At 31.3% G+C, this 19,915-nt stretch overlaps 1 protein-coding gene across 4 annotated transcripts in view; it reads left to right on the plus strand.

The window, feature by feature from the left end:
* Positions 1-2,510: 2,510 nt before the first annotated feature.
* Positions 2,511-19,915, plus strand: part of LRR (capping protein regulator and myosin 1 linker 1 leucine rich repeat protein) — a 224,324-nt gene continuing 206,919 nt past the window's right edge. For all 4 annotated transcript variants that reach the window (XM_085815078.1, XM_085815079.1, XM_085815080.1 and 1 more), the window contains exons 1-2: positions 2,511-2,711; positions 14,370-14,467. In XM_085815078.1, the coding sequence (XP_085671204.1) occupies positions 2,675-2,711; positions 14,370-14,467 (135 nt within the window). In that variant the 5' untranslated portion in view covers positions 2,511-2,674. The remainder of the gene's footprint in view (positions 2,712-14,369; positions 14,468-19,915) is intronic.

Raw genomic sequence — 19,915 nt, forward strand, 5'->3', positions numbered from 1 at the left:
TTTCAATCTTTATCCTTATTCTTATTGCTACTAAATATCATGTTGGTTAGTGAGTTTGGTTTGGTTAGTGTATGTGAGTACGGCAAAGCCTGCCTGAGGAAAGGGATGCCTTCGTGGAAGACTTTCTAAGAGAACTGGCTTGTATACAACTTATACATGGGGAAAACGCCCATGCAGCCAGCCCGTCCGCGAGATTCAAAACTCGGACTGAACTACCAGGGTTCAATAACTTTACTCCTCAGCAGACTCTGTTGACTAGTGAGAAGTCACCAGAGATCTTACAGAAGGTCATTGACAATTTGTATGCTCCCGTGAACGACTAGACCTTATAACTTGTTTGTTAACTCCATTCTTGAAGCTAACATTCAAACATAAAAATTAAATAAAATTCTACGTTTTATTATGGTTAGTTTCATAAAAAAAAATTTCTATTGATTTCAACAAAGAAAAAAAAATTTGAGCATTTGTTGAGATAAGCAGTATGCATAACAACTTACATACATTACATTCTAAACGTGAATTTTTAAAAATTTTTTTTATTGGTACAACTTATCTCATTTAAGACTTAATCATTTATTTTCGATTCACAAAACTGTCAAGACATTGTTCCTTTGAAAATAAATCTGAGAAAAAGTTCAAATATCAGGGAAAAATAAATAATTAGTTAGATAAATAAAAATTAATAAAAAATGAAATAAAATCTGTACATTAAGAAAGCTTCATTCATCCAATTCTTAAGCTTTTTATGTAGGCATAAGGCTCACAGCGACCAAGCGATAAAAACGCTGAACACTGGTAGTTCGGTCCAGGGTTTACATGAGATAAAATCACTTGGGGTCACGTGATATTAGCCGGCGAATCAGGATGTTTTACCATGAAAGCATAGTAAATTCTTAAATTGTCTTTTTAAAAATTTATTGGCTTTTTTACAAAATTTTAAACGACATTAAAAAAAATTAAAACAAAATTTCTTCGAACTAACATTTGTCTACATTTTTTATGCGTATACTGCGTATTGTCGCCAATAGAGTCTGCTTGGCGAGATTTGCGCCGGCAACAAATACAAAACATTTACATATCAAATATAATAAATTAAATACCATGGCTCAGTGTCACATATGTTTTAGGGTCTATATCATAACTCAAATGCCATAGCCCTCAAACTCGGGTGGCGGATATATTGCTTTTATTGCAAATATAAAGTCTTTCATTTTTTCGGATGACGATTTATTTTTCAGGCACCGCCACATATATTCCACGAAATAAGAGTCAAACTCTTCGCTTACCTTTTTCGTCCCCTTCATCCCACGCTTAACAGCACTCCACGTTCCTTCCAAATCCTAGTATACGGTGCGCCCATGGCGCGATTTTTAAAATTCGGCAGCAATCCGGCATCTACTGCCCATTGAATTACAGCAAGCTTTCCTTCCAGTTTTAACTTCCAAAAAAATTTCGTGTTTAAATAATCGCAATTCATAGCACTGCACATCATAATCGAAAGGTAACGTTATCCAACTCTAGAGCAAAATACGTTAGCAAATAGAACTGTAGAACAAAATACGTTAGCAACTCGAACTGTAGAATAAAAGACGTTATCAAACTAAAATCATATTCAGTATCTGACCAAAAACCGATTAATTAAAAAATATTAACCAATCAGAAACTCGGCGGAACCACTACTACTATTTTAAAAAATACAAAATATAAAAGATAAATAAATTTTACCTGAACATACGTTATCCTTTCTCCTTCAGTTCAGCCGAACACAGATTAACGGAACTCCAAACAATGGTTTGAAATAATTCTTCTCTTCCATCTGCACCAATCAAAACTTCTCATTTTAAAATATTTAATGAGCATGCGCGAAAATGCTCCCAAATGCACTCTCCTCCAGAGCACCCAAAATCGGCTTGGTTACCACAATTGGCGCGCTTATTAGTCTCTTCAACCCGAATTTCGCCAACTCTCATGTGCACCGTATACTAGGATTAAGCCGTAAATTGATTTTTATTATCCATGATTTCTGGTGAAAGCAAGAAATTTTGAAGGTGGAAGTACTGAAGCTGTTCTAAAAATTTATAAACCTTACCTCATTTTCTGCAGAAATTTGAACAGATGTTTCTTAATTAATTGTGTTCTTCATTTCTGCATTGCACAGCTTGTTATAAGTACCTTGTTATCCGGCATTACTTTAAAAACAAATATTGCTCACATGCTTTTCCTTGGACAGGAGGCTATCCTTTTTATAGATATCAAGGAAAGAGAAATCACTTCCAAGGGTACTTTTCAATTTTTCGCAGTAGTTGTAAATTTCTAAATTTGAAAAACCAATTAGTTTTAGTAACACATCTGTTATCACTCCATTAAACAGACCACATATAGAGATGGGTGTTCATAACTCACATGACCACATTTCCCTCTTCTCTGCTTGTGTATTTGAAAAATATCAAAGTTCCGATTGTTATTGTATTATCGAAAATGTTTCGCTGTAACCGCTTGGTGGATAATAATAATGGATTGTGGGGGCACTCCCTCTTCTGTGTTGGTTTTGATATTAACTTAGAAGTTATGTTTACCCTTTTTTTCTGTCATTTATCATAAGTTTTAGATGTTTTTGTAAAGATGCACACACATAACATAATTACTTTTCACCTGTGAATACATCTGAATAGCCATGTCTGCGAAAGGCGTAATTTCGCGTGAACTTCATGGTAATTCATTAAACATATTAAATTGTATACAGTAAAAATTATACTCAACGGAATCTGTTCATTATATTTTTGTATTATGTTTATAGTGTACATGTAATTTATAATTCAAACTGTGTGGGTCAGCTTAGTATATGTATTTATGTTTTGTATATATCGGGAATTTTATTCGTTGGCTTTCTTCCAGTTAAAATTCAGAATCCTTTAGACTAAAGTTAATTTGTTTATTAGTTTTGCTGAATATTCGCTTGCATTGTGGCATATGTTAATAGCAATTAATCCTAAAGAGGACTTATGATTTATTAAATACGTAGATCTTTCCACTTTTAAAAGAAAAAAAATTGCTTCATGATAAATTTGCCGCATTTCACCATTAATTGCAGTTTGCATCTTTTTATGAACTCCTATAATATTGTTTTCTTCGCCTGAAATCTGTTTGTATGATTTACTATGTTTTCTTCTGGCAAAATTTCTTCTTATATGTATTGGAAATGTTATGTTGATACATGCTGGGATCTGAATAAGCAGAAAATTTTAAGGACGTATCTATGATCAGGAACCTATTCTCCACATTGAAACATATTTAATAATACCGGCGAATTAAGGCTATTGACATTTCAATTTATTTATTGATTTTTTACATTTACCATCTCAATTTTTTTTAAACAGAAAGTTGATAAATTTATGCAATAAGATTAATTTAATGTCATTGATGGAAAAAGATGAATCAACCTTAACCTTGAAATGATTTTAACCCCTTTACATACGAATAAAATTCATAGCTGTTGGGCTTAAAAATTATAGGAACAAAACTTTGTACTGTAAAAACAAACACTATATATAACAACTTTGTAATTTTGAATTCAGAATCGTTTTGAAACAACTGTAATTTTGCGACAGTTGAGATGCATCAAATCTGCTTTAACATTAATAATAAATGGCACATTCAAGACGTCATTATATGTCAAAGGGTTAAGGATCCTTCCAGTAGAACAAACAGAGATTGCTTATTCCTGTAAGTTAGAACTAATAGAAATCTATTGCATTTGAATGCATTTTTAATATTGCTTGATACAAAAGGTAAATCATCTGATTTTTATACATTTGTGTATTTGAGTTAAAACAAAAGGCAAGAGCAATGTTATAATTCGTATTCATTAAATCTATTATTGATATTTATATATTTCTGTTACATAAATATATATCCTTCTACTCTAAATTATATTATAAATTTAATATCCTATTCTGTTATAGAAATATATATTTTTGTTATGTGTATAGATTTGAATTGAAAGCTCCTAGTGTCAGTATATTTTTCTGTAGTTAAACATGTGTAACATCAATTTAATTTATTTATGACTTTCTGGTTAATCTTTGGATTATGGTAACTTGGTGATTTTTTGGCAAACATTTGGCGACCAACTCTGCTACAGCAACCCTCTATTTTTTTTCGCCGCCAAAGACATGTTTCTTTTCTTTTTATTTACTCAACACTTTTTCCAACAATCTGCTAGCCGAATTACACTTATGCTAAAAATTTTATGGAAAAAAACTGCCTAATCACGACAAATATTAACTGCGAAATTGGGAAAAAGTGCAGAATCGCAAACTCCTTGCCGTGTTTTTCAAAATCGCACATACACAGTAACCATGTACACGTCGACTTATTTTTACTTAAAAAAACATCCCAGAATTGCACAAAAATGGCATTGCGCACACTCTTCACTATATCCATGTACACTGCTTTTTTCTCATAAATTAGAAAAATTTCACGAAAATGCATGAAAATTTTGTGAATCTTTAAATTCGGTAAAAAGAACATATATGAAATTACCTGATCGCGAAAAAGTATATACCCTTTCCAAGGATGAACATTTGCATATATAAAATAAATAAAATATCCAAAAACTTTTACCTCTAAATTATCTATTATAAACGTCACCAACGAATTTATAACAAAACATTAAAAATGGTTACAAATACTTAGTCTCAAATATTTAAATTATTTCCATGCACGTTTACTTCCACTGAAACGTATACCAAATTGCTACAAACATCTAATTCACAAAATAACTATCATTTAATTAAAATATAATTAAACCATGTACACGTCAATTTATTTTTACTTAAAAAAACATCCCAGAATTTCACAAAAATGGCATTGCGCACACTCTTGACTTTATTCATCTACACTGCTCTTTTCTCATAAATTACAAAAATTTGCACGAAAATGCAGAAAAATTTTGTGAATCTTTAAACTCGGTAAAAAGCACATATATGAAATTACCTGATAGCGAAAAAGTATATACCCTATCCAAGGATGAACATTTCCACGTATAATATAAATAAAATATCCAAAAACTTTTACCTCTAAATTATCTATTATAAACGTTACCAACGAATTCATAACAAAACATTAAAAATGGTTACAAATACTTAGTGTCAAATATTTAAATTCTTTCCATGCACATTTACTTCTATTCAAACATATTCCAAAATACAGTCAAAAGTCGTTAATTCGGACACCCATAATCCGGAAGGATCTATAATCCGGACCTCAAAGCTTCAAACTTTCTGCGCATGCGCGTAAGGCCTTTACGCCTCAGAATATGCTTGTGCGCGTGCGCAAAATACGTTTACGAGTGCGCGTTTAATGTATAACGGATAGTATAAGCTAAGCAAAAATTATTTAATTATCTATTTCTGTTAATGTTGCAGATTGCGTTGTTCCTTAATCTTCGAATTGGATCCAGCTTATTATTTTTTGCAGACTGTTAGAGCAATTTTATAAAAGTAAGCTTGAACTTTCGATTATGTCAAATAGAATTTCTGGTATATATTTATTAATATGTAAATGATCTACAAAGCGAAAGTATGTTTCAAAGTTCATTAAACAAAAAGTGGAATTGCTACAAAAAATGGATAAAGGCATATCCTTTGTTTATCTAAACTTTAACGTTTGTTTATCTTTAACGCGGCGGCGCCACGCAATGAATTGGAAGTTGATCTGTCAGCACTATCCTTATCTTCAGGGCAGATGTTTTTATTTTATTATAATTCCTTATTAAATGTAGTATTTCATCTCGATGTACTCCATCTTTGATATGATTTAAATCAAATTCTTCGTCATTATAATTCGCTTCTGATAGCGAAGAAAGTAACAGAGGTTATTGAAAACGAAAAAATTTCAATTGACAAATTAGTCGGTATTCTCGACACAGCAATTATAGGACTTGAACAGTGGAACTTCGTAACTGAACAAGAAATTATGTCTCTTTAAAGAATTAAAGAGAATGTATAATCACATAAAAAACGAAGCAACTTAAACAACTTACATTGAAAGAAATGTTTAATAAAGTAAACAAATAAATATTAAGCTTTCTTTTTTGTAAATTTTGATACTCTTTAGATCATAATTGTTCTTTATTTCATAAATTACGGTTTCATATTTTTAATTTTATAATTTCTGCATGCCATCTTACCAGATTTAAACTGATGATCTATAATCTGGAAAAATCGATAATCTGGAATCGACGAAGTCCCGACGAGTCCGGATTAATGACTTTTGACTGTACTACAAACATATAACTCTCAAAATCACGATCATTAAATTAAAATATAATTAAATTAAAAAACACTACTTAAAATATAAATAAGCACATACATTAAATTAATAAAAATTGGGTTACAATCCTAATTACTTTAAACTAAATCATTGCTAATAACAGTTTTCCAATAATACCATATTAATTTATTTACTCCTTACATTTAGAAAAATGCATAAAAATAATATCCTCAAATAATTAAAAATACTAACTTACCTAATCTTCTACAGAATCTTGAGTGCGTGGCGGATCACCAAATATCCATTATCACCAGATTTCTTGCACCGCCATTCAAACTTATCTGTAATATCCTTCCTTTCACATAATCTCATTTCATTCCCACATGTTGGACATTCATACTTATCCGCAATTAAGCAATTCTTTTCAATTACACATAAACTCAATAAAAATTTCGGATTTACTTTATATACGGCAATGGGATCCAAATATTAAACAACACTGTTTCGAAGAACATAGAATGAAACTAATGGTATAAAGTACAGCAGATATTTTTACAAATTTACCCCCTTTTCCGATCAAAGAACAGTGATTCGTCCATTAATGTCACATGACATATCTTGTGATCTCTCATTTCCCTCACACAAAATAATGCGTAATTGGAACTGAGTACTTCTCACATTATTCCCAAAGTCCTAGGTAGTAACCTTTATCGCCTCCAAAATGTCGCCAAACTACCTGTTACCATATTCCAAAGATTAGCTGACTTTCTTTTATGTTCACCAAATATGTAGGATAGTGAATAATATAGGTGATTTGCTTTTCATGTTTTCCATTGTAATAGTTATTAGTTTTTGTAAATAGTAAAATATTACCTAGTTGTACTAGAAAACTAATATAATGCTGATAAAAAATTATGTGTCAAAGATAGTAATGAATTCAGTGAAGTCATAACTTTTCTAAATTTCATGGGAGTAGAGTATAAAAAAGGTTTTTTACTTAGGAATTTGCTTTATAGATTTTCAAAAAGAATGTAAAGACACTTAAAAAATTTAATAACATTTTTTAAAATTAAAAATATATTGGCTTGGAAGAGTACCAGGAAATTTATCTGTGTCAAATTTTTCACCAACTAGGTCTCAGATTTTTTCTGATTTACTACTTTTAAGATTTATTAGATATAAATTTTATCAGTAAAATAGGTCAGTTAATTTTAAAGTCTTTTACATGTTGCAAATGAAGTCTGTGGATGACTGCAACAGTAAAGCACTGATAGTTTCTTTGTGTTTTCTACCTGGAGGCTGAAGAAACCACTCTGATTTTTTTAGGGGTGTTTTCTATGTATCTTAAATATATATATATATATATTTTTATCCAGTGGCAGGCCTTAGCCTTGACTACTCCAAAAGCCAGAAATTACGGCCATTGTGTTGTGCAGTCATCTAATAGGTGGCCACCATTGCCTCTTGTGAAGAGACAGACCTATTACAACCATGCCTTCTCCGCTATTCTAACCCGGCCCCTTTGCAGGCCCCCTTGCTCCCCTAACCACTATGCTATCTGGATTGCATGTCTTGAATATTAATCTGTGTTCTTAAAAAATCTTCGGCCCACCAGCGGGCGAGCGGTAAAGTTGCTGAACACTGGTAGTTCGGTCCGAGGTTCGAATCCCGCGAACGGGCTGGCTGCATGGGCGTTTTCGTGGTTTTCCCCATGTGTAACGTGTATACGAGCCAGTTTCCCTTAGAAAGTCCTCCACGAAAGGCATCCCTCCTCTTAGGCAGATAGCCCTGTGTGCTTTGCCATAATTAAATACACCACCACACCACACCTTAAAAAATCTTCTGTAAAATCCAGTAACAACTACAGAATTTTTATTCAATGAGGATAGAATTAACTAAAAATATTATTTAATTTCAATTATTGTCACTAAAGTATTAAAAACCTGTTGGCTTAACCGATTATGGCAAAGCACATGACCTATCAAAAAATTATTAGTTGTTATGTTCTGGTTAAGCTGATCTTTGAAAACAAACTTTTACTAAAATTATTTGTAAAGACAGAGCTGAGATGCTAAAAGTTCAGCTAGTTTTCTTTAGATAAGTATTAATGATGCAGATCTGAAATTGAACCTCAAGTTTATTTATTAATCTTATAACATGAAAATTGAACCAGAAAGCAGTATTGTTTCTTTCATACATTTATTGAATTTGGTATTTAGATATGTTCATTGATCTGGAGCTGAAAAGGTGAATATGCCTTTTTTTTCCCTCTCATCATTACAAAATTAAATTTTCTTAAGTTTTGATGTTATGATTTGCCCTTTCATCAATTACTGCTTATGAGGATGATACGAAGAAACACAAATACAATTGTGGCTGAATTTACCCTCTGCATGTGCACATGTAGTTTTCTTTGCAGAGAACTTGTCCTGTTATTAGTTATAAAATTCGTTTAGTTGTTAAAATTGGAGGCAACTTACATTTAGTTTCAAAGAAATTCATGTTGTATTTCATTAAATTCACTAATCTTTTGTCACTTTGTTCGGATATTGGTAAGTGTGAATATAAAGAAATAATTTATTCTTTTAAGACTTGATTTGTTGTTTGAAAATTACATTGTATCAAAAACAGATTTCCTGTGTGACCAAGATGATTCTACATAAAGCGAAAATAAAAATGTAAAACGTAACCTTTTTTTTTCAGCAAATTTACAATAAGGTTTAAGTGTAATAAGTTAAGGATACATAATTTATCAATCAAAAGAAAAAAAAAAGCACATACATATGGTAATTTGATTAAGAAATTATTTTTGACTGCTGCATAAAGCCTTTTAGCTAATATTATATCTAAGAAAATAGTTGTATTCACCCTGAATAAATTTGTTTATACAGTCAAAAGTCGTTAATTCGGACACCCATAATCCGGAATGATCTATAATCCGGACCTCAAAGCTAAAAACTTTCTGCGCATGCGCCGCATTGGCACATGCACACAGGCGTTTAACGCGCGCGTGTAAGACCTTGACTACTGCGCATATGCATGTGCGCAAGTGCAGAATACATTTTCGCCTGCGCGTTTAATGTATAATGGACGGTGTAAGCTAAAATTATCTAATTATCTATTTCAGTTAATGTTAATGATTGCGTTGTTCCTTAATCTTCGAATTGAATCCCACTTATTATTTTTTGCAGACTGTAAGAGCAATTTTATAAAAGTAAACTTGAACTTTCGATTATGTCAAATAGAATTTCTGATGCTGGAACTTCCAAAGGATCTACAAAACGAAAGTATATTTCGATGTCCAACAAACAAAAAGTGGAATTGCTGCAAAAAATGGATAAAGACATGAAGAATGTGACAGAGAGGTTAGTGAAAACGAAAAAATTTCGATTGACAAGTTAGTCGGTATTCTCGGCACAGCAATTAACGGGACTTGAACAGCGGAACTTTGTAACTGAACAAGAAATTATGTCTGTTTATAGAATTAAAGAGAAATATTATCACATAAAACGAAGCAACTTAAACAACTTATATTAAAAGAAATGTTTAATAAAGTAAACAAATAAATATTAAGCTTTTTTTTTTGTAAATTTTGATACCCTTTAGATCATAATTGTTCTTTATTTCATAAATTACGGTTTCATATTTTTAATTTTAGAATTTCTGCATGCCATCTTACGAGATTTAAACTGATGATCTATAATCCGGAAAAATCGATAATCCGGAATCGCCGAAGTCCCGACAAGTCCGGATTAACGACTTTTGACTGTACAAAATTTAATTATCTGCTGTAAAATAAAATGTCCCGTAACATTTACCAGTGTGGCAGCAAAAAAATTAAAAATAAGATCTTGAGCTATGTTCTCATGTTATGATATTCTATTAATTAAAAACTTTTCAAAAGAGACTGGAATCTTTTAGAAGAAAAAAATAGTTGATTAAGAAAATTTGGACTTAAATTGAAATAAAGAAAAGTTCCATTCTGAATTATTTTATTATAGTGCTTGTATATGAGTCAGCTTTCTAATTAATCTAATAATTTGTTGTTCCTGGACTTTCATTTAAATACATTCTTGGATTTGCAACAATGCATGCACTACTATGTTACTCATTCTTCTAGAAAATTTTTTTAAAGTAATTATAAAGAAAATTTGTATTGTTTTTGTTGAATCTGTTCTGAAGCTTATCTACTTTTATTATTATCCACTTGAACAGCCCAGCATTAATGTATAAATAAGTCACAATAAGTCAAATCATCAAGTTGTTATTATCAGAAATAAGACACTGAGAAATGTGGTACAGATATAATTATTCAATTGAAAGACATAAGGGTTACTTTTCTTTTGCAATTCGATAAATCTAAACACTTTTGTTTAGGATGATATTCTTGGAAAATGCAGATTATTATGATAAACTTCTTAATGAAAATTAACTGTTTCACAAAGTATTTTAAGAACTCATTTCTGATGAACCTCAGAGAAGCAGTTGAATCCCACTAATGATTTCATTATTTTATGTCGCAAGTTGTTAACTATTTGAATTTTTAATATTTCGTTGTGTCGTACATCAACAGTTTTATACTCAAAGAAGCTTGGGCCCACCAGCGGCCGAGTGGTAAAGTCGCTGAACACTGGTAGTTTGGTCCGATATTCGAATCCCACAAACGGGCTGGCTGCATGGGCCTTTTCGTGGTTTTCCCCATGTGTAGCATGTATACAAGCCAGTTTCTCTTAGAAAGTCCTCCTCTTAGGCAGATAGCCCTTGAGGCTTTGCCAATAATCACACACACATAATTAAATACATCATCAACATCAAAGAAGCTTGATTTATATGATATAATAGAAAGTGTCTTTTAAATTGTTTTATTCTATATATGATAGTATTTTTCTTATGATTTCTTGGGACATTTATTAGCTGTAAAAAAGCATTAATCTTTGGATTATGGTAACTTGGTGGTTTTTGTCGAAAATTTGGCGACCAACTCTGCTACGGCAACCTGCTATTTTGTTTTTGGACGCCATTTTGTTTTCACGAAGAAAAGGCATCTTTTTTTTTAATCAAAATTTTTTCCCAACAATCTGCTAGCCAAATTACGCTTATGCTAGAACTTTTATGGAACAAAAGTGCTTAATCATGACGAAGATTAGGTGCGAAATTGGGAGAAAGTGCAGAATCGCCCACTGCTTGCCACAGTTTTAAGAATTCCACATACACCGTATCATCTATGTACACGTCGACCTATTTTCACTTAAAAAAAATCCCAGAATTGCACAAAAATGGCATTGCGCACACTCTTGACTTTATCCATGTACACTGCTAAATTCCTAGCTAGTAACCTTTATCGCCTTACCAAAATTAAGAAAATGACTACAAAAATTAATGTTTCTTGTTATTATCAGAGTACTGTTTAATACCATAATGCAAATGCAGTGGCTGAAATATATACTGTACATAAGTGTTTTTCTGCTATCCAGAATCAAGAGCAATTTTTCAACATGTCCCTGATCTTTATAAGGTTACCAAATTCACCCCCTTGCAGCATTAGTGGATTTAATGGTATCCTTGTTTTTTACAATGGAGATACCATTTTGTTTGACGGTGGTTTTAACAATTTTCTTCATTGCGTGACTCTTCTCATTAACTTGCCTAAAGTTCATAGTTAATAAATTTGCAAAACATTTGCATGAAAAAAAAAAAAAAAAGAAACACAAAATCTTTTGGAAGTTCAGTGTTAGCATGAATTGTTTACTGAATAGTAACAACAGACATACTGATGCTCATTAGTGGTGGTAGTATTGTCTCAAAAGAGATAAACAAAGTGTGTGTAGTTGTGATTTATTAAACTTAAGTTGTATTCCAAACAAATGTCTTATCCAAGTAAAAAGTTTTGCTTCCAAACATTATAAATAGCAAATTAGATGTATTTCAAAACAGTATCACCGTGCTTCTCTTAAAAATGAACAATTCAAAAGTTCAGTTACATGATAAAGAAATACCTTAAATATTAATTTGATAATAACTTTTTGTGATTTGTAATCATGCTGAAATGAAATTTAAAGGATGGTCAATGCATATTTTCCAAACATTACTGCATATTTACAGTTATCTCCTGATGCGATTTGATTAAAACCTGATAAAAGGATTTTCAATATTGAAACTTTCGAAAAGTGTTCTCAAATGAAATTTCAATATTTGTAATATTAAAAATATAGTTTGCCTCCCCAAAAATTCTTTTTGACAAAGAAAATTTTTTGTCAAAATATTTAGGGCAAGTCATGCAAAACTATATTTAGAATATAATAACAGCTTAAAATGATTTGAATGCTCTAAGTGACAGTAGAAATCTGAGCATTTGTATTGAAATGCATAGAAGAAATGTACTAAATTTTGATAGGCATGGTACAGAAACCTGGTGATATTCTAAGTATTTGGTATTGACTACATATTTGGTATTTAATAAATATTAAGCTTTTTCTTTTTGTAAATTTTGATACCCTTTAGATCATAACTGTTCTTTATTTCATAAATTATGGTTTCATATTTTTAATTTTGTAATTTCTGCATGCCATCTTACCAGATTTAAACTGATGATCTATAATCCGGAAAAATAGATAATCCGGAATCGCCGAAGTCCCGATGAGTCCGGATTAACAACTTTTGATTGTATAACAAAATTACAATGAAATAAGCAATATCCCTTAATACAAATATTAATTATCCTAATAAATAAATTAACCAACTTCCCTTTGCAAAATCTTAAGAACTCAAATGGTATAAAGGAGGTTAAGGACTTTGTTTCCTAAAAAAATCACTCAAAACTTTTCAGTATCTTAAAGACAATGAAATGAGCAATAAATAACATAAAAGAATACAAAAAACAAAAAATTCTGAAAAGCAAAGTATAATTAATAGTATTTTATATTATATTGTCAAGAGAAAAAAATTACAATGAAATAAGCTATATCCCTTAATACAAATATTAATTATCCTAATAAAAAAATTAACCAACTTTCTGTTGAAGAAAAAAAATCATGCAAAACTTTTCAATACCTTACAAATAGTGAAATAAGCAAAAAATAACATGAAAGAATCTCGAAACAAAAAATTCCACACAGAATTTTACTCTGCGGAACAACTTTATGAAAAAAAAATTATAAAATGTATTATATATATAAAAAAATGACAATGAAATATGCCAGTCTCTTAAAAACAGTGACATAAGAAATACGATGAAAAATTGTTGCCAAACCCATATTTCTAAAGAATGAAACTATTCAAAATGATGTGATTTCATCAAAAATCTATCAACAACAATAAGAAAGGAAAATTGTTGCCAAAATCACATTTTTAAAGATGTGAGAAGTGTACTCGGAAGCTTCATTTAAAAAAAATTTTTTTAAATACAAAATATTAGCATTTTTCCAAAATTCTTTTTGTAAAAGCAATCGCAAGGATGAAAGTTTAACGTGTCCAAAAATCAAAGAAAAATAAACTGTACATTTTAAAAATAAACTTTTTAAGAAAAAATCCCGTTGAAAAGGTGTTAAGCTCATTTTGTTAAATAAATTCGTATTTAATCGATTTATTGATGCACGAAATTTATTTTAAGTTCGTAAAATAGCTAAGTGCCTACGTTTCATGCCAATGTGAAAATGGAGTGTGTAGAGTAAAATTTCGCTTTCCTATAGCCCATTATGTCTCAAAATGGCGTGATTTCGTCACAAAACATAAAATAAAAAAATTTGAATTTCGTAAAAATCGCTTTGAGGTGCACTGACTCTTGTCTAGAATCACTTATGTACCAAATTTCGTAGCTGGTGGTCTACTAGCTTACATGCAACGCGAACGAACGACACACTGACACACACACAGACAGACTCTTTTATTATATGTAGAGATTATTATATATTTTCTTCACAGGCTATTAACCTCCAACTCAGAAGGAAGGGGATAGAAAAAAGATAAACAATAAATATAGTCCCTACATACAAATGATTGTGAACTCCTACTTATTTGTTTTGTGTGTGTTATGTATATATATTTTTATTTTCCTTTACCCCTGCTATGTTGAAGGTAATTTCCTATCTCTTTTTTAGAGAGTATCCGACACATCCTAGGAAGAAATGTAAAGATATCATTAAAATGTGCTGTGCGCATGGAAACCAAACCTGATAAAACAGAGAATCGAGTTCTGGTAAGAAAATAAAGGGGGAAATATTTAAATATTCCTGTTTTTCCTGAATTCTCAGAAATTGTATTTTAAATGCTTTTTTTATTTTTTTATTTCTTAAATATCAGTACTGTAATAAAATTTCTTATCTGCAACTTTCTTCAAAAGCTTTTGTATTTTCTTTACTTAAAACTGGAACACTTGACGAAGTCCTTTTGACTCTGCATGATAAACACCCATATCTTTTTTAATTTTTGATTTCAGTTGTTTTCCTTCCTTAACTTTGAATGAATTAGTGATGTCTATGACTTGAGAAAACCAGAAATATTTAACTTAATTTTTTAAATATTAATGGGTATATATCCCTAGAACACCCAATGGAGTCATATCGACTCCATGGAAAAAGAGCGGCAATTTTATCATTAACTTCCTGCTTAGGTGTCATGACCTTGTATTATACTTTCTCTTTGAAAGAGCGATATATCAGTTATTGTGGCATTCCTCTTTCCACCTCCAAGTTCAAAAAATGGTCTGTACCTACTTCCCGGGATGATGCCTTTCACAGTTATTTCATGGCTATTTGTGTTATATTTTTCATAAATGTTCACGCTACTCAGTTTGTTGGAATATATTGCAAAAAAATCTGATGTGTACATCACATGACTTCCTTGTACGGAATATTAAATTATACGCATTTTTTCTCGCATTTTATTTAAACTTGTTAGATTGAATTAAACCTACTTCGTCGACAGCGCATAAACCACAATAGAATAAATGCATTCTTTAAAATTCACTTTGTTTACCATAGCGACACTCTGGCGCTAGGTTTACTTATATTCATTCATATTATAACTCAGAATGCACAAAATGTATATCATTTAAAGAATTATCTAATCGTTGCCACATGTTCTATTCAAATACTATAATAAAGCTAGAACTATGTGTAAAAGAAATTAAGCAAACAAAACAAAAAAGAAACAGTTTTTCACAGACTATTGAGTATTTCTGATTTAATTAATTCAGTTCTCACTTCGCGAGAAGGCAAAAATACATAAAAACTCAAAATATCTATATTAAAAATTATGAAGCAAATCGCAAACGCTTATTTCCTCAAAAAAATTCCAGAAAGAATTAAGCATGATTTAATTGGCAATAATAAATGAATGCGTTATCTTTGTTGTTGTGAAGCTAAGTTTCTCTAGATTGGCAACAAATCCACTAGTCTCCTGTTTCAAACGTAAACATCAATGGCCGCCATTAAAAACAGGCTTAGTGGCAATTAAACAACCTTAAAATTGCTGATAATTCTAAAAGTATTGCACACAGATTTACTAAAGGCATAAAATCCTTAACCGGAAGATAAAAACAACATAATTCAATCATTTTTAAAGCAAAAAATGTACAATTTACAAACATATAAGAGTAAAGAAACTGAGATCACTGAGCCGGGTTATAGAGTGGATATATATATAAATATATTTATATACATTTGGTGCGGCCGATTGCTACCAAAATACGAGGTGCACATCTACATGTTATAGCAGTTCTATATACACAATTTGAACGTTCTGAGGCTACTCCTTTTTGAGTTATGCGAGATACGTACGTACGCACGTTCGTACAGACATGAAAAATTCTCTTCAGAATTAATTTTAAAGCAGTTTTATAATTTTTTTTGAAGGAAAAGAGTATTTTATTCTGTCCTTACGTACAGATATCACACAAAAACATCGTTAAATTGCATTCGATGGTGGTCAAAATGGATATTTTCGTTGAAATATGCTGCCTGAAACTTTTCGTGATTACAATACTTCCTTTTTACTTCTTACAAGGAAGTAAAAAGGACTAACACCAGAGGAAATAGCAAATCTTTTACGTGAGCTATCAGATAAAGAATCTGAAGGGGGTGAACTATCAAGCACTGAAAAAGACTAGGATTTTGAAATAGTTGATTTTGAATCTGTAAATGACTATTTATCAGATTCTGATGGATGTGAGAACAAGGAAAGTTCAACAGATGCATCAGGTAATACTGAAGCTGTCATTGCTCCTGACGGCACAGAATGGAAAATGTAAATAAAAAAAAAAATCCAGGAAGATTTTCAAAACAAAATATTATACAGAAAGATAGTAAACCAACAAATCATGCCAAAAGAAACATCAATAATAATAGTGTGTTGAATGCTTAATTTTTATTTATAGACAGCACAATTTTGAACAATATAAAGAAATGTACCGAAGTAGAGGTAAAGCACATCCTTGAGAATGACACTTGGTCTCTTTCTATAAACAAATTACTTGCCTTTATTGGAATACTAATATGCTCGGGGTGTGAGCGACGCGAAAGGAAAAGATCGTCATTCCTTGTGGTCTAAAACCTGGGGCCTGAATTTTTTTCACAGAAACTATGGGAAGAAACAAGTTTTGTGAAATTGTATGATTTTTATGATTTGACTTGAAATCTACACGCTTGCAAACAGATAAATTTGGAATTGCTTCATTGATAATTGTATTTCTTGCTTCAAACCAGGAGAAAATATAACAATAGACGAACAGCTGTTTCCAAGCAAATCACGACTATTTACTCAATTTATACTGGCAAAATACAATAAAGAACAAAAGATTTGGCTTGCTGCTGATGTAAAAACAAAATACCTCCTCAATGCTTTCCCTTATCTGGGAAAAAATGAAGGACGGCCATCTAATCAAAGATTATCTGAATACGTTGTTATGAGACTGATGAAACCTTTTCTAAATAAAGGTCTGAATGTCACAGTTCATAATTGTTTTACATCACTTCATTTAGCTGAAGAATTGCAAAAGAAGGGAACAAGCTTGGTAAGAACTGTCAACGGGGCAAGAAGAGAAATCTCGAAGTCCATGAAAGATTCCGGAGAAACACTGTATGATGTAAAATTTTGAAACATGACGAAATGAGTGTTACTCTTACAGTATATCAAGGAAATAGAAAGAAAATGTTATGATTTTAAGTACTTTGGAAAAATGTGGTTACCAAACAGTGCGACAGCTTCTTGCTAATCCAGTAATACACTTATAACATCTGCTCTGTCTTTTCCTGTAACATGATTGATTTTCAGTGAGCCACTTTTATGTTTTATGATGTAAAATGTTACTGCTGTATTTTTCTTTCATTTTGAAAAAAAATATTAAAATTTTGGATTTAACCTTCTACAGAGCAGCAAGCAGTGGTTTATTTTCAGTTATGGAATTCTGCAATCAAAAAAGTGTGCAGCAATGGACATGATATGGTCAGCTGAATATGGCCACCAAAATAGTAATAAGTTGAACAATTAGCTGCAGAAGATTTGAACATGTAGCAATCTAAATGGAACTTGGAGTAAAGTAAAACCTAATGAAACAGTAGAAAGCATTTTTATGAAGTGAAAAAACAAAATTTATCAAATGCTGCTTCTTTTTTAAATAAAGAGGCATTAGTTAGAATACAGTAGGGGAACAATTGGCACAACTTTGGTAGTATCTCCATTAACTTTCATAGTTCAGTCACAGGCAACTTTCGCAGTCACCGGGGAAAATATATAAGTATGGTAGACTAATAATTTCTAACATCGCCTGTATTGTGCAAACAGTATAAATAAATTTTAATTATTGTATTTTTGTAATTATAGTATATATTTATGTTTATGAATGTCCACATTTTTCTGTTCTATTCAAATATTTTTTATCGTATTCTAATTTTGGAATTTTTGGTCTCCTTATGGCACTATTTTTTGGAACCTATGAATTTTGTGACAGGTTTTGTTCTTTTTCGAGAATTTCCAATGTAACCCATTCATTTGCTTAGTAAAAAATGGCTGAAGAAAGCGAATTAATCATTGCTGATTACCATTTACATTACTCCTTTCTGTTGCTAGCTGTTAGCAGGTTTATAGCTGTACCCTGTTTAAATTAAACTTTCAGTTCTTTCTGGGTAGAGTTTCTCAGTGCATATCCTCGATTGTTGTGTTGTGCTGTCTGTGCAAGTCTCCGTAAATCCAATGTAGTGGTTAATGACACTGATGGTGATCCCAGGCTTGAATTCCAGGGAAGGCATGGGTCGATGGGCCCGATTTTGAATTCCAAAGAAAGCATGGATATTTGTAAGTGTATAGTGTCCGTATGCCAAGTGGGCAGCCAAAATACACAGTGAATTGAAAGTCCTCTTTAGAGGTTGGTAGGAGATGTTTGGACTGCTCATTGGTGTGTCTTCACTCAAAATCGAGATGCAGAAAATTGGAAACTGCACAGTTATTGCAATGGGACTATATCTGTACGACCAGCAGTGAATTTCTAATGTCTCGCCTACTTCTACTGTACTTGTCTATGCAAGTAAAAATACTATACAAGAAGGGAAAAGAAAATTAATATAACAATAGAAATGAAATTAAATTTATGAATAGACTGAAGAAAAAGTATTATAAAATTGCCATGGATTTAAGTGTTGGATGAAATATAGTGAATATGTGGTAAGTTGAATAAAATATTATAAGTGTTGAATAACCCATCCATTCTTTTGACAAACTCAACATCCTTTCAAACCCATACAATGTATGATGATGTCCCTGAAACTCAACATCAGATCAAGTTTTTGGGATTGTACGGTAATATTTAAAAATTGATTAAATTTGTGCTAAATTTGAAAATTCCTTAATTTTTCAGTATTTTGTAATTCTTTTAAAATCTTCTAGCACATCTACTATCAAGGTAATAATAACTTAAATGCAATCAGTGTAAATAAAGAATTAAAATAATATTCCTGAAATGCATTCTGAGATTTTTTATATTATTCTAAGAATAATAAATATTTCAGCTATATCTTGATAATTTAAATGCAGTTCAGTACCCATGGTGTGTATTTCTGTATATGTTTATACAAAGTGGTGCATGAAATAGCCTACCTTTTGTTTTTGTTTAGCACATAGTTATTTATCATTGAAATATTACAAAATGAATGCATAGTTAATTTTCTGATTCTGGTAAGTGAGTATAGCGCAGAATATTTTCAGTGTATCCACGATCTTGTTTCACAACCTCTTGCTAGCAAATTTTTTCATTTGTCACAACTTCTGAAATTGAATGGCACAACTGCATAAGAGTCTTGAGTTTTCCTATGTTTGCAGGCTTCGTTGTAGATCCTTATTTCCACAGAGTCCCATAAAAAGAAATCACATGAATAAGTATTAAGCTGTATGGTGTCCTACTCTCTCCCTCCTGTATAATATTGAAGAGTTCAATATGACATTGCAATCACATTAAACATCTCATACAGGAAATCAAGAACACAATGTGTAAGTAGGCTCCATCTTGCACAAATTCCTGAATGTGTAAAGGGGAAATTGTTATTTTCAAGTGTGCTGGCACTTAATGGGCACTGTCAATTCTTTTTCAACACAGAGCCAGTGGCTTCCCATTACTGACACATTCTGTAAATGGTCTGCTTGTAGTGAGCTTATG

Source organism: Stegodyphus dumicola, chromosome 4 (assembly GCF_044657685.1).
Source record: "Stegodyphus dumicola isolate Sdum_Otavi_A_Nest chromosome 4, ASM4465768v1".
NCBI lineage: Eukaryota > Metazoa > Arthropoda > Arachnida > Araneae > Eresidae > Stegodyphus > Stegodyphus dumicola.